General features: G+C 52.1%; 1 protein-coding gene across 3 annotated transcripts in view; it reads left to right on the top strand.

Moving 5' to 3' along the window:
* Nucleotides 1-13,687, top strand: part of CEMIP (cell migration inducing hyaluronidase 1) — a 165,571-nt gene that overhangs the window by 79,347 nt on the left and 72,537 nt on the right. For all 3 annotated transcript variants that reach the window (XM_059059141.2, XM_067030042.1, XM_067030041.1), the window contains exon 2: nucleotides 11,157-11,266. In XM_059059141.2, the coding sequence (XP_058915124.1) occupies nucleotides 11,173-11,266 (94 nt within the window). In that variant the 5' untranslated portion in view covers nucleotides 11,157-11,172. The remainder of the gene's footprint in view (nucleotides 1-11,156; nucleotides 11,267-13,687) is intronic.

Genomic DNA, 13,687 nt, shown 5'->3' with positions numbered 1-13,687 from the left:
AGAGTTGGGACCCAGGTCAACTTGTCCTTGAAGTCAGGTGTCAGCTCCTGTCCCCGAAGACCTACTTGCATCCACTGATGTGTAAGGAGGCTAAAGAGGTTGAGGAAGCTGGAGTGGACCGGTGGAACGTGCCCTGTCTCTCCAGATGAGGCTCGCTTATCTGTGGACCCATCGGATGCACTGGCAGGACCAGACGGATGCTCAAAGGCAGGGAAGGGCAGTGAGGCTCCTGGGAGAGCAACCCTGTACTGGGAGAAAGCATCGTGCGCCCTGTAGACTCAGTGTTGGGGCCAAAGGAACAGGGCAGAGGGGGACCCAGCTGCCCTAGCAGAGGGCTCTGCCCAGACCTATGTACACTGAAAGAACCTGATACGTACCTTGGAAGCCTGGGCAGCTGGCTGTGGGAGTGTGACAGGGCGGACTCTTCCCCTCTGTGCGATAAGACGGGCAGCTGCCGTGGTGAGGGCCCGCCCCAGCGCCACGCACCAAGTTGCAGCAGTGGGCTCGCCTCCCCCGCGGCAGGGGGGTAGGTGGGCGGTGCGGGGCTCAGCCGGCGGGGCGCAGAGATGTTGCTTGTTGCTCAGCTCAGCCCCGAGCTGAATGGCTGGGGCATCCCGGGGCAGACAGGACTGATCTGTGGATGCATGTAGGTGGCCAGGAGGAGTCTCAGACACCCTGGAGGAAAGAGGAACGAAGCAAGGGGCCGGACTTCCCCTGTGAATAAGGAGGCTCGGGGCTGTCAGGTGTCTAACGCCTTGGACTAAGGGTAGGGGACGCCGGGACACCCGGGTTACCTTGAAGAGTAGGCAGTGCCCTCTCCAGAGAGTGCTGGGGTTGGTGGAAGGGGCCAGGACCCTTCGCTGCAGCCTCTGGTCACTTCAGACAGCGGCAGAGGCAGGCTGGCCTTGGACTTGGTGAGTCTGGGAAGATGCACCCACATCAGTCATCCGACTTCCCCTCTTCCTTCATGATCTTGAGGGAGAAAACCAGTTTTAAGAGGGAAGTTACTCTTTTTTTCCTCAATTGAGGACTTAAAAGAATTTTTTAAAAAAGAGTTATGATTTAAAAACTTATCAGCTTGTTAAATGCCTCCAGTTTCTGCTTCCACACTCCCACCTGTTTTTTTCAGAGAGCGTTGGACACAGAGCCCAAAAGTTGCAGAGCAGGCAAATAGCCAAGTGGGTTTTCCTCCAGCGATGGTTGGGCAAACCCGTTCGCTCGTTGTCTACGTCCTCTGGGCAGCCACCGTGTGTTGGGCTGCAGGAAGAGACAAATGGGTTTACGTAGAGGCTGCCCTCAAGGAGCCTGCAGTCCAGTGTGGAAAACATTGAGGAACTCCAAAGAGAGAAGGAGATAGTTCAAAGAAAGATTTCATCAGTAAGCTGTGAATGCAGAGGAAGAAGCAATTGCTATAGACTTTAGGGGCAGAGGGAATTCCTCAGGGGCATTAGAAATGGAATCTTAAAACAAACTGCCAATTTCCAAAGGTCAGAGGTGGCAGCTGGGAGGACCGTGGCAGAGAAAGAACGATTATGTCAAGGAAGCGACAGAGCACGTGCGAGTCCATTGGGGGACCAGGAGGAGGTTCGTGTAACAGTCTGGGACCAAGAATGGATCTGCTTTCTGGGTTCTGTTTCCTTCTCCCCATTCACCACCTTTTAAACATCCCCCCTCACCCCACAGGTGTCGTGTCTTCATCCGTGGAATCCCCCAGAGAAGTGGTCATTTAATACTGGGGTGTGTCCACAAGTCATCTTTTATTTATTTATTTCTAGCTCCCTCCTCTTCCCTTTTGGGAGTTCTGCTTCAACGTTAGGCAAAGGCCAAGCCCTCGTGGAATAAAACAAGGAACCAAATTGCCAACCGAAAGGACTTCCTCCCACCTTCCCCCTCCACCCTCTCTGTACTCTTTCTAATAAGAAAGCTTCCTGTTTCAGGACCCAAGACTCTGGCCTGCTGTGTCTGCCACCCTTCACGTTAGCCAGGGGCAGGACTTTTTGCCCAGAGCCCAGGGTGGGGCTTCCATTAAGTCATATTTGTGTTTCTTCCCCCACTACAAAAACATATTGCCCCACTGGGTGCAAGTTCCCTATGTAAAGTCCTCTAGGTCAAGGTTTTGAGAAAGCATCTCTTGTTCTGCGGTACCTCTCAGTGGATGGCGTAGCGCTACAAATCTGTCAGTGAAAGAGGTTAAAAATCCCATTTAGTGAGTGAGGCTGGCGATTGGCTGCATCAGGCAGTGAACAGAAACCAGACAAGGATGATGGTGATAAACTGACATTATGGCACCTTACAGCCCAGCGGACCACTCACTGTGTCACACACATGGCATGCATCTTTCCATCCCATCCAGGAGTCCTAGAAGGCAGCTGGAAGGATTCCCCCATTTTACAGCTGAGGAAACAGAGCCCTGGACTGTTAAATGAATGGACAAGTTCATACACGGCTCTTTTTTCTAAAAATTTTTTAAAAATTATTTATTTATTTGTTTGTTTGTTTGTTTGTTTGTCTGCACCAGGTCTTAGTTGTGGCACAAGGGATCTTCATTGTGGCATGCAGGATCTTTAGTTGCAGCATGCAGACTTCTTAGTTGCGGCATGCGGACTCTTAGTTGCAGCATGTGAACTCTTAGGTGTGGCATGCATGCGGGATCTAGTTCCCGACCAGGGATTGAACCGGGGCCCCCTGCATTGGGGGTGCAGAGTCTTACCCACTGGACCGCCAGGGAAGTCCCCACACATGGCTCTTAAGTGGGAGATCTGAGACTTAAACTTGGATCTTGTGGCACAGCCTGCATGCTTAGCCCATGAGCCGTCAAGTATTCATGAGGGATGCTTAACTGGTGGTTGACAAGTGTCTCTGGACTGAAGTGACTCCCTGAACTAGTGGTTCTCAAACTTGAACAACATCAGAATCACTGGAGGGCTTGTTACAACACAGGTGGCTGGGCCCACCCCCAGAGGTTGAGTCGGTAAGTCAGTAGGTCTGGAGTGGGGCTGAGAATCTGAGTTTCTAAACAGGTGGAGTCAGGGACACCACCATACGAACCGTTGCTCCGAACCGTCTCGAAGCTCTGGTTTGATCTTCTAAACCACTCTGAGTATTGAGGCTCTAAATCGGAAGTTTCTACAGTGATGGAAATGTTCCAGATCTGCGTGTCCAACGTGGTAGCCACAAGTTCCCAATGGCGATCGAGCTCTTAAAATGTGCCTAGTGTGACCGAGGCACTGAGTTTTTAATTGTATCTGATTTTAGTTGAATGTAACTGTCCATAGCCACGAGTGACCAGCAGCTACTGTATTGGACAGCATAGCTCTAAACAAAAGGGCAAGTTAGATATGTCATTGTTGCTAAACTGTTTACTCCAGTGTTTAAACTCAAGTGAGTTAAGTGAGAAACTCTTCCTTAGGAAACATCTGGTTTGCTGAGAGGGTCAGGCTCATCATTTAGACTGCAATGCCTGATGCAGAGGGCAATGGGACCGGGGGATCTCTTTGGGGGCGGGGATCTTACCTTCCTTTTCCACCAGGACCAGCACGGTGCCCACTCATGGGATGCTAAGACCACGTGTGTTGCGTGAACAGGAGGGAAGACTGGTTTCAGAGCTGCCTTCCTCCCAGCTGCAATGGGTGAAGGCTTTGACGCTCCCAGCCCCGGTAGCTGATTCGGTGATGAGATGAGAGATACGGATTTGGTGGCACAGCAGGGCCTGACAGGATTTGTTCACATATGCTTGGGGAAGGAAGTGATCCGTGATGGTGAATTTCTCATATCACGGGGAGCTGCAGTGTGTCTCCTCCTTGGCTCTGCAGGTGGCTCCCCACTGGGGATTTCCCCTATCAAAGGAGGTATTTTGTTTGAGGAAGATAATTTAAGACTCTGTGGAAGTATGAAGCGTTCCTGAGGCTATCCAAACTGTGACTTAAACCCTCAGTTGAAACAGGGGCAGGAACAGATGGGCCCAGTCTTCCCCCCCCCTTTTCCCCTTCCTCCCAGGCAAGCAAGGTGGCAGGGAAGGCGACACATGTCCCATAATTTGGAGTCAGATGGCAATTTTCCTGTCCGTTTACTGCTCCTGATCATGAGCAACAGTCTTCTGCACTGTGGGCCTCAGTTTTCCCATCTGTAAAATGGGGAGGGTGGGATTGCACAAGATCCTTGTCCTTGCTACTCAAAGCATGGCCCACCGTCCAGCAGCAGCAGCAGCCTCACCTGAGAGCTGGTTGGAAATGCAGAATCAGACCCCACCCCAGACCTGTGGGATGGGAATCTGCATTTTAACAAGTTCCCCCATGTGGTTCAGGCGCACAGCCAAGGGCTGGCTGGAAAGGGTCTCCGATTCCCATCAACTCCTGCATTCTGTGAGCCTGACGCTAACTGGCAACTGGCTTAGTCTTGAGGAATTAGAAGCCCAGTTTCTGGAGAAGAGACCACGTTTTGGAATGTCCCTGGTCTCTGGGGAAGGTTTTTGATCTTTGCAGCAATGAGAGAGGTCGGGGCAGGTATGTTTCCAAAAGAAAGGAGTAGCTCGTGCCAGCGGAGCACGTATCACGGGGGTACCATGGGAGATGCTCTGATTTGCAGAAGCCAAGGGTCTTCTAAATGCTTCTCTCTGAGGAGGGGGGTAGGGTCCCTGTCCCTGGGATCCCCAGCATAGCAGCCTCACACTGAGAAAGGGCTCGGGGCTGCCAGCGTTCTCCAGACTTGGGAATCTTCCTGTGTTTCTCTGTGATCCAGAAGGATACTTGGGCTGCCCTGTCTCCTGCCTCCTTCTTCTCCCTGGGGATGCTGCATCAGGACCAGGTGACCAGAGAGGTGCCTTCCTCTGCTGGGGGGAGCTGGGCCTGGGCTGGGATGTGTGGCCAGCAGACCAGGGAGTCGACTGCCCACTGCTTGGATCAGGAGGGTGGGGGGCCCTGCTAGGCAATGTTACGAAGGGGGTTCTGCAATTCATCAGGGGAGCTTTTCTGTCGAGAGGGGACGAGCTCGTGGGGCTCTGCCTTCCTGTTTCCGTGGTTTCTGGTAGCCACTGAGGTGGACCTGTGGTTTCCTATCCAGAGAAGGATCTGAGTTGAGCCTGTGCAGGTGACCCAGCCTGCACCAGCCCCGTTGGGCCCTCCAGGAACCATGGCACAGATTTTAGGGCCTGTGAACAAGAAACCTAGGTCATAGTGAAAGGGAACACCAATGCTTTCCTGACCGCAAGAGAGCTGGAGGGAGATTCTTGCCACCTTCCCCAAACTTCACCCCGGTTTGCCGTCAGGATCGTTAATCCGTCCACACGGCTCAAATCAAACATTGCCTCCTCCCAGTGTGCCCGGCCGGGAGGTAGGTGGGGGTGGTGTTATTGTTCCTTTTTTATGAAGCGTGGACTCTGGAGCCGGACCTCCTGGGTTCAAATCCTGGCTGGGCCCCCTGCTGGCTCTGTGACCCTCAGCAGAAGCCCAGGCCCCACCACACACCTACTGAGTCAGAATCTGCATTCTAGGCTGCTCCCTAGGGGGTGTCTGCGTGCAATACAGTTGGAGAAGTACTAGCAGGGTTCTCTCCCACTATCCTACCAGCTCCTACATTCTCTTAGTTTGAGATGACATTGCAAATCATTTAATCTTTAGGAATTGGAAGCACAGTGTCCAAAGGAGAGAGCAGGCTTTGAACTTTGCCATCTGCTAGCTGTGTACCCTGGCTACCAAAAGAAAAGTGACACTCTTTGTGCCTCAGTTTCCCCATCCCTAAACTAGGGATTAACAACGACAGCTAGCTATGAAAGACTAAATTAGCCAGTAGATGAAAAGTGCATAAAGCAGTGCCTGACACCTAGAAGAGGCTGTGTTCGTGTTTGCTGTGATTATCATCATTGGCATTGCTGGTGAGAAAGCTGTGAGCTTCAGACAGCTTAATGCATTTACTCAAGGATGCTGTGTGAGCTTCCTGGGGCTACCATAACAGAGTACCGCAGGCTGGGTGGCTGAAACTACAGAAATGTATTTTCTCAGTGTTCTGGAGGCCAGAAGTCCCAGATCAAAGTTTCAGCGGGTTTGGCTTCTTCTGAGGCCTCTCTCCTTGGCTTGTAGGTGGCATCTTCCTCCAGCGTCCTCACACGGTCTTCCCTCCGTGTGTGTGTCCTGCTCTCCTCTTCTTATAAGGACACCAGTCATTACTGCATTAGGACTCACCCACATAACTTCATTTTACCGTCATTTCCTCTGTCAAGGCCCCTTCTCCAGATACAGTCCCATGCTGAGGGACTGGGGGGTAAGACTTCAGCATATGACTCTTGAGGGAACACAGTTCAACCCCATAACAGGTTCAACCATTAAGTGGCATAAACGTCAATCAAACTACGTCCAAGACAATTCATGAGGGTGTGGTTGTTCCAAAGCCCCCTCTGTCTCAGCAGGAGACGGAGTGGCCTACATACACGTGTGTCATCATAAGGGAAGTGTCCAGGGCCGTTAGCCTGAAATCAAATCTTTCCCCTGAGCTCCGCTCAGTGAGGCAAAGGAGGAATGTCCAGACTGTTCTGTCTGGACAGTGGTACCATCTCTTTTATCTCCCTTTGCCCAGGAAGTGAGCAGCTGCTCATTTTGGAATGTAGTGTCTAGTGTTCTAGCCTCTCTCTCCTCTTGACAGTAGGATATTCCGGGCTTGGGGGTGGGGGGCAGGATTCATATCTGATTCTTTTCTGTACCACCCACAGGACATAATCTGGAGACCAAGATAGATGAGCTGATGTTTTTAGAGCCAGCCGATCTCAGCTGAACCTCCTAACAGTAACTCCTGGTTATGGGTAGTATTGTTGTTCCCATTTAAAACATGAGAAGGCTAAGGCCCAGAGAGTTTGAGTGACTTGTCTAAGGTCACACAGCTGGTGAGGGCCAGAGTTGGAACTCAAACCAGGTTCTCAGATTCCATCTCCCAGGCTCTTTCACCCATTGTGCTGTGCATCCTTCATAACAGCAGCTCCCACAGCTTGAGCACCGACCACCAGTCAGGCTCAGGGCTTTATGATCTTTGTATAGAGCATCTCGTTTGATCCTCACAACGACCTTGGAATTTAAGATGCATTATTTCAGGTTTTTTTAAAAAAAAATTATTTATTTTTGGCTGTGTCGGGTGCTCGCTGCTGCGCGTAGGCTTTCCCTAGTTGCGGCAAGCGGGGGCTACTCTTCGTTGCGGTGCGCAGGCTTCAGTTGTTGTGGCACACGGGCTCAGTAGTTGTGGCACACGGGCTCAGTAGTTGCGGCGCACGGGCTTAGTTGCTCCGTGGCATGTGGGATCTTCCCGGACCAGGGCTCGAACCCACGTCCCCTGCATTAGCAGGCGGATTCTTAACCACTGTGCCACCAGGGAAGTCCCAATTATTTCAGTTTTACGGATTAAAAAAGCGAGGCCCAAGTGGTCAGACAGTTTTCCCCGATGTGGACTGCATGGCTGGGATAGAAGACTCTGGAGCCTGTGCTCCTGGTCACCACAGTGTCCTGCTGGTCTGAGCCGAGCCTCGTCTAGGTTTGCATGAAATGAGAATTGCCTTAGTGCGGTTGTGACAGGGAGAGCGACGGCTGTCACTGTGCTGTCTCCTACCCCAAACTGGCTTCTGGATCACCCTACAGTCCCATCTCACCCCCAGCCTCAGACCTTACACTGACTGACCCTCCCCACTACCCCCTACTCCCTTTCTTTCTTTTTTTGTTTTTCACATCTTTCTTGGAGTATAATTGCTTTATAATGGTGTGTTAGTTTCCGCTTTACAACAAAGTGAATCAGCTATACATATACATATATCCCTGTATCCCCTCCCTCTTGCGTCTCCCTCCCACCCTCCCTATCCCACCCCTCTAGGCGGTCACAAAGCACCGAGCTGATCTCCCTGTGCTATGCGGCTGCTTCCCACTAGCTATCTATTTGACATTTGGTAGTTTATGATAATCCCTGAAGAAAGTTCTGGCTGCTGCAGGCTCTGCAGGCATCAAGAACCCACATCCCCCTGGGGTCGGGGATGCCAGGGGGCATGTACTTGCTAATGCTGCTGCCCCAGAGATGTAGGGGCCTCTCTGGAGGCTTGAATGACACCGGCGCTCCTTTCTCTCTGCAGGTGACAGGTCCTACCCCAGGGCAGCTGAAGGAAGAGCAAAGCCCCAGCCCCTGGTGTGTGATGGCAGCAGTGAGGAGACCCAGAGACAGAGGGTAGCAGGCAACGCCTCTTGTCCCTGCTTTTGCTCCTGTCTCTCCACGCCCCTGTGAGGCCTGGCAAACACGGCATGGAGCTGCAGCTGGACGGGAAGATGCTGAGCTTCTGGAAGACTTTGAGCTTGTTCTTGTGAAGCCCTGTGGAGTATCGCGGAGTGCCGGCCCTTCCTCTTTCAAATGGCTCTGCCAAAGGGGTTCACCGCACCCTGTAAGGAAGAGGGCAGCTCAGGACCATTGGGACCCAGCAAGGGCAGCCTTCAGCCAGCCTCCAGCCAGCAGCTTCCTGCGGAGCCTTCTAGCATTGTTAGCCAACTGTGCACTCTTCACAGGCCTTCAGCAGCTGGGCACCCTTTCAAGACTGTATGTTGCCAGCTGGAGACGCTGAATCCTAACTCGTGTTGCCAGAGAGCTTTTAGTGGCCAGCTGAGAAAGCTGTCCTCTCTCGGTGAAGAATTCCCAAGTGAAATTTGAGAAGCTTTGGGATTCACAGCAACAGAATGTTTCTCGAGGTTTCTGTACGCAGGCCCTGGAAGCCACTCACGGAGGACCACCCCCAGCAATGTGGGGTCGCGACCTCTTTGGAGCAGGGGGACCTCTCTGTATCCAGTGGCACTCCGATACAGCAGGTCTCTCTCTTGAATGCTGGGGAAAAGAGGTTGTCCTGCCAGTGGGAATTGTTTTTACATCTATCCCTTTTTTTTTTTTTTTTTTTTGCGGTACGCGGGCCTCTCACTGTTGTGGTCTCTCCCGTTGTGGAGCACAGGCTCCGGACGCGCAGGCCTAGCGGCCATGGCTCACGGGCTTAGTTGCTCCGCGGCATGTGGGATCTTCCCGGACCAGGGCACGAACCCGTATCCCCTGCATCGGCAGGCGGATTCTCAACCACTGCGCCACCAGGGAAGCCCTATCTATCCCTTTTTTTGTCTCTGAAATGGTCAGAAGATGTCAGGGCCACAGAGTCCCTGTACCCCCGCCTTCCACTCTGCACACGGGAAGTCGAGGCCCAGAGAAGGGAATGTCTGGATGAGGGTCACCCGGCAGTTGAGGCGGGGGTGTGTGTGTCTGCACCCAGATTGCGCCCCCGCACCCGGGTACCTCCACCCTGGGTGCTGGCCACATTTCCTCTGCCGGCTCACAGCCCAAAGTCTGGATTCCCTTCATGGAGCCCCAGGATGATTTGGGGCTTCTCAGCAGCAAAAAGCAAACTACCTTTGGTTTTTCTCAACAGAAGGAGACTCGAGAGCCGGGCTCTGGCTTTCCCCGAGGACCACAGACCACTCCTGTCCCGGTGTCCCCTTCTTTTTATTGCAAAGAGCATGAAAGCAGACACTCCTCTTCTGGGGGCCATGGGAAAGGCGCCATTCCCAGATGCCGTGACGCCTGACTTCAGCGGCCCTGCAGAGGAGACTAGAATGGGTCCTGTTGTTCTCGGCATATCAGGCCAGGGCCAGGCAGGGTGCCCGCCAGGAGGACACTGCGGGCATTGAAGCTGAGAGTGTGGTTTCCTCCCTCCCCTGGCCTCCCCGGCGCACCTGTGCGGGAAGGACCAGGCACAGGGCCAGGGTGCTCTGTTTCAGACCCTCTTGCCGAGCTCACACAAAGTGCTTCACCAGGAGCTGCAAGGTCAGGGATGATCAGATTTGTCCCTGAGCTCGTTCAAAGGGAGGAGCCTGTGCGGGATGAGAGAGATTTGGCCCCCTTCTCAGCGTGGGAGAATATCTGTTTGTTTTCAGGCATGATTACAGTCGTGCTCTGGGGAGGACCCGGGGACGTGGGCATGGAAGCTGGAGCCGGCCGCGCCCCAAGCCCCACCTAAGCACTCTTGGGCAGCGCACAGGACTTGAAGACAGAGGTGTTTCTCCAAGGGCATTATATTATGAAAGGGGAATCGGGCATCTTTTTTTTAAAGTTCCTGTCTTGAGGTTTATCTGGACAGGTTCCCGTATTCACCTCCTGTCTGAGTACAAGGGGGAGAAAAGTGGCTTTCATCAAATAGAAATGTAATAAAATTAATTTAATTCCATCACACATAAAAACAAATCCACAGTCGAGGGCTGTTTCAGTTCTCCACAGGGTCAGAGCCTAGGTTCTTACTCTCTGCATTGCCATCTTCAGCACATGGCTCCCATTACATGGCCAAAGATAGGTGCTGAAGATCCAGGCATCATATCCGTATTCCAGCCAGCAGGAAAGTGGGAAGAAAGGCTTCCTGCTTTCCCTAAGGACACACCCTGGAATTCACACACTGTACTTTTACTGTATTGGCCAGAACTTACTAACGTAAGAGAGACTGGAGAAGGTAGCCTTTATTCTAGGTGGCTGTGTGCCCAGATAAAAACTCAGGGGTTGTTTTCCAGGGAAAAATGGATATTAGGGGACAATTAGGTATCTCTGCCCTGCCTTCCTCTTGGATGGGTAATATGAGAAGGGTTTATAACACACAGGCCTCATATTTAGGATCTCAGTATTATCATCAAGACTTGTTTTAGAAGCACAGACTGATGTTAGAAATCAGCTAGTCCACATCCTCATTTTCCAGATTAGGAAACTGAATCCCAGAGAGGTTAATCAAATCAGCTGAGATCACACAGCAAGTTGGTGGCATCTATTTTCCAGCTCATGTTCAGTGGAAATATTTTTTGTTTTTCTCTGTTTTTTAACTTAAGGGAAAAAAACCCTTCACTCTGGAGGGTAGTGAGCTCGAGCGCCAAGGATGAAATTCCATCCATCACCGGGTCTCTGAGCTGCAAGACACAGGCGGGACAGTGACGGGGCTTTCATGCCCTGATCTGCCCAGCCCTGAGTCATGGCAGCTGAGGACTTTGCACTGGCCGGCTGGAGTATGCCCATACTGGCACGGCCTCTGTGTGCGTGTGTGGCCCTGTCTGTGTGCGTGTGTCCGCCCCCCATACCGACTCCGTCCTGGGGAGGCTGCAGGTCTGACTCAGTGTGCTTTTTGATTTCAGGGAGCGCTCTGCCAGAATGAGAGCGGCTCACAGTCGGGACGTCTCCTTTACGGTGATGCTGACAATCGTCTGGTTCGTCCTGGCCCGCTTTCCTGGTGCCGCATCCACAGGTGAGCCACTGCAGAGCATTTGGACCTCTGCATCTCAGTGAGGAAGGCCAGGAGGAGGAGCCGCAGGGTGGGGTCAGGGGTGGCTGGGCTCTGGCCTGCCCCTGCTAACTCGTTGATCCTGGGCAGGTCTTATCCTGGTCTTCAGTTTCGTCATCCACAAAATGAGGGGGTTAGACTAGGCTCAGGGGTTACAAACTCAGTGTCTACAGGAACCAGGCACATGACACAAAGAGTGAAGCTGGCCAGGTAGAGATGTGGTCACCTGGGGAGTTCAGGCCCCTCTTCAGGGACACCCACTTCTCAGTCCTGGCTAATTGCTGCCACATGGGGAGGCGGGGCCCCTGTTGCAAGACCTATTGAATTTTTAAGAGAAGTCAGAAATCTAGACTTTCATGTAAAAGCTCTCTACTTGTTAAAGGATGGCAGCCGATTGAAATTTTAACAAACACTCGGGGTGGTGGTGGAGCAGAGCAAAAAACACATATCTGTCAGCCAGCCTGCCGCCTCCGAGCCACCTGATCTCAGTGTTCCCTTCCTGCTTTGCTGTCATAAGATCTGGGTGTATTAAAGCACCTTGTTAGCCATGAGGCTCTAGGTGAGGCTGAGATCTGTTTTTCTGATCTCAATATCATCAACTTTTTCTTTGAGTGATTTTGAATTAAAATCCAGAAGCACAAGGCAAGTTTGTGTGGGCTATAAAGAAAAGCAATCAAATAAACCAAGCTTGGGGTAGAAGTTGAGAGATGGGGACAATTAAAAAATTTTGAATAGAGGTTGAGTAATAATACCATCACCATGGATTGCTTTTTAAAAAATGCTATTATTATCAGTTGAGCTGAATGCTTTTCTACAATAAGAGTAAAGGATCTTACATTGTATTATATCTTGTTTTTCTCAACCCACTGGTGCAAGGATGTAATCTCTAATCATAACTAGTGAAATCCCTTCAATGTGATTCCTTGTAGAATCTTTTTGGTCCTTAGGGGACATAGCTAGCAAGCAATATTTTCACTCTCAACGCAACAATTGTCAATATTGCCTGAATTCATGAATTTAGTCCTTCCATCATTTATTCAATTAATAACCACCAAGGGGGCACCGACCCTGTGCCAGGAACTGGGTTTAGGGTTCTCTTTTAAGGTGAATCGCCTCGCGGCCTTGGGGAGGTCTCTGGGTATTTCCTCTTACATCCTGGGTCTCTCTCTTCTGTTTGACTATAAATCATTTGGAAAGGAGGCTGTGCCTTTGGTTCCCTCTGGTCCTTGCTTTTCTGTGACGTCAACCCCCTGCCATTCGTGCTCCGAGTAGGGCTTGCATCCACTCTGAATGCCACTCCCTGCAGCCCCTCCTGGGAAGGGTGGCTGCTGTGGTGATACCTCAGCAAAGGCCTTGACCATTGCCAGCTACTCACTGATTCCTACAAACGAAGAGCCACCGAAACCGACTTTTACCAAGAGCAAAATCTCCAGCTCCAGCGAAGGGCCATTCATCCACGGCCCGTCTTGTAACTGCTGTGCTTATGCTGTGGGGTCAGGGCTGCTGGAGCTCTGGGAATTGTGCTCTTGATGACAGGAGAGCCTACGAGTGTCAGGCTGACCGCCTCCAAATCCGGATGCAAAGACTGACGCAAGCGTGTGCAGTTGGAGAAGAAAGGGGGCAGTTGGGATTCTCCTAAGAGATGTGGGTGGTGAGACCCTGGGCTTTGTCCCGTGAAGTTGGAGCGATTCCTTCTCGGCACGCTCATGGCTCCACGCCTGGATCTCTGGGCTCGCCAGTCGCCACACGCGTTCCCCGCATGGCTGAGGAGTCGCCACCTTGGAAACAGACACTCCAGATCCAGGACTAGGTGGAGGGCAGCCCAGGGACTCTGATTGATCTCTGCTGAAAGCCAGCCAAGCACTTGACCCATCCGAAGGCAAACCCAGGGATGGGCATTGGCCCTCAGAAGCCCCTCAGCTGGACGGAGGCTCCAGAGCCCCCGTGATCATCCTTGGTTACTGAGTGCCCAGGCAGAGGCCCCCAGCCCCCGCCCCTACCTCGGCCCATCCTGGCAGCTTGCTGGCAACCCTACTCTTACATTAAAATGAAGAATCCACGGATGAGTAAATGCCACATATTTTCATTGTTTTGCCACTATTTGAGTCCCATGGGGTTTACAGAATCTCGGAAGAGCTGCTTTAGCAAAACTCCAAAAAAATGTGAAATTCTCTTCGTAATGAAAAATTTCCAAAACCTGAGTTAGGGCTGACAGTGAGGCAGATGGGGCCTAAAGGAGGATGTTATGGAGCAGGGGAGGGGAGGCCGGGGAGTGAGACCCAGGAAACATGCACCAAGTGCCTGCACTGTGCCTTGCAGAGGAGAGAAGGGCCAGCCGCTGCTCTCAGATGGGCCGGGACGATGATGTGACGTGGGCTTCCAGAG

Source organism: Kogia breviceps, chromosome 3 (genome assembly GCF_026419965.1).
Source record: "Kogia breviceps isolate mKogBre1 chromosome 3, mKogBre1 haplotype 1, whole genome shotgun sequence".
NCBI lineage: Eukaryota > Metazoa > Chordata > Mammalia > Artiodactyla > Physeteridae > Kogia > Kogia breviceps.
This window is presented reverse-complemented; position numbering and strand designations above follow the sequence as displayed.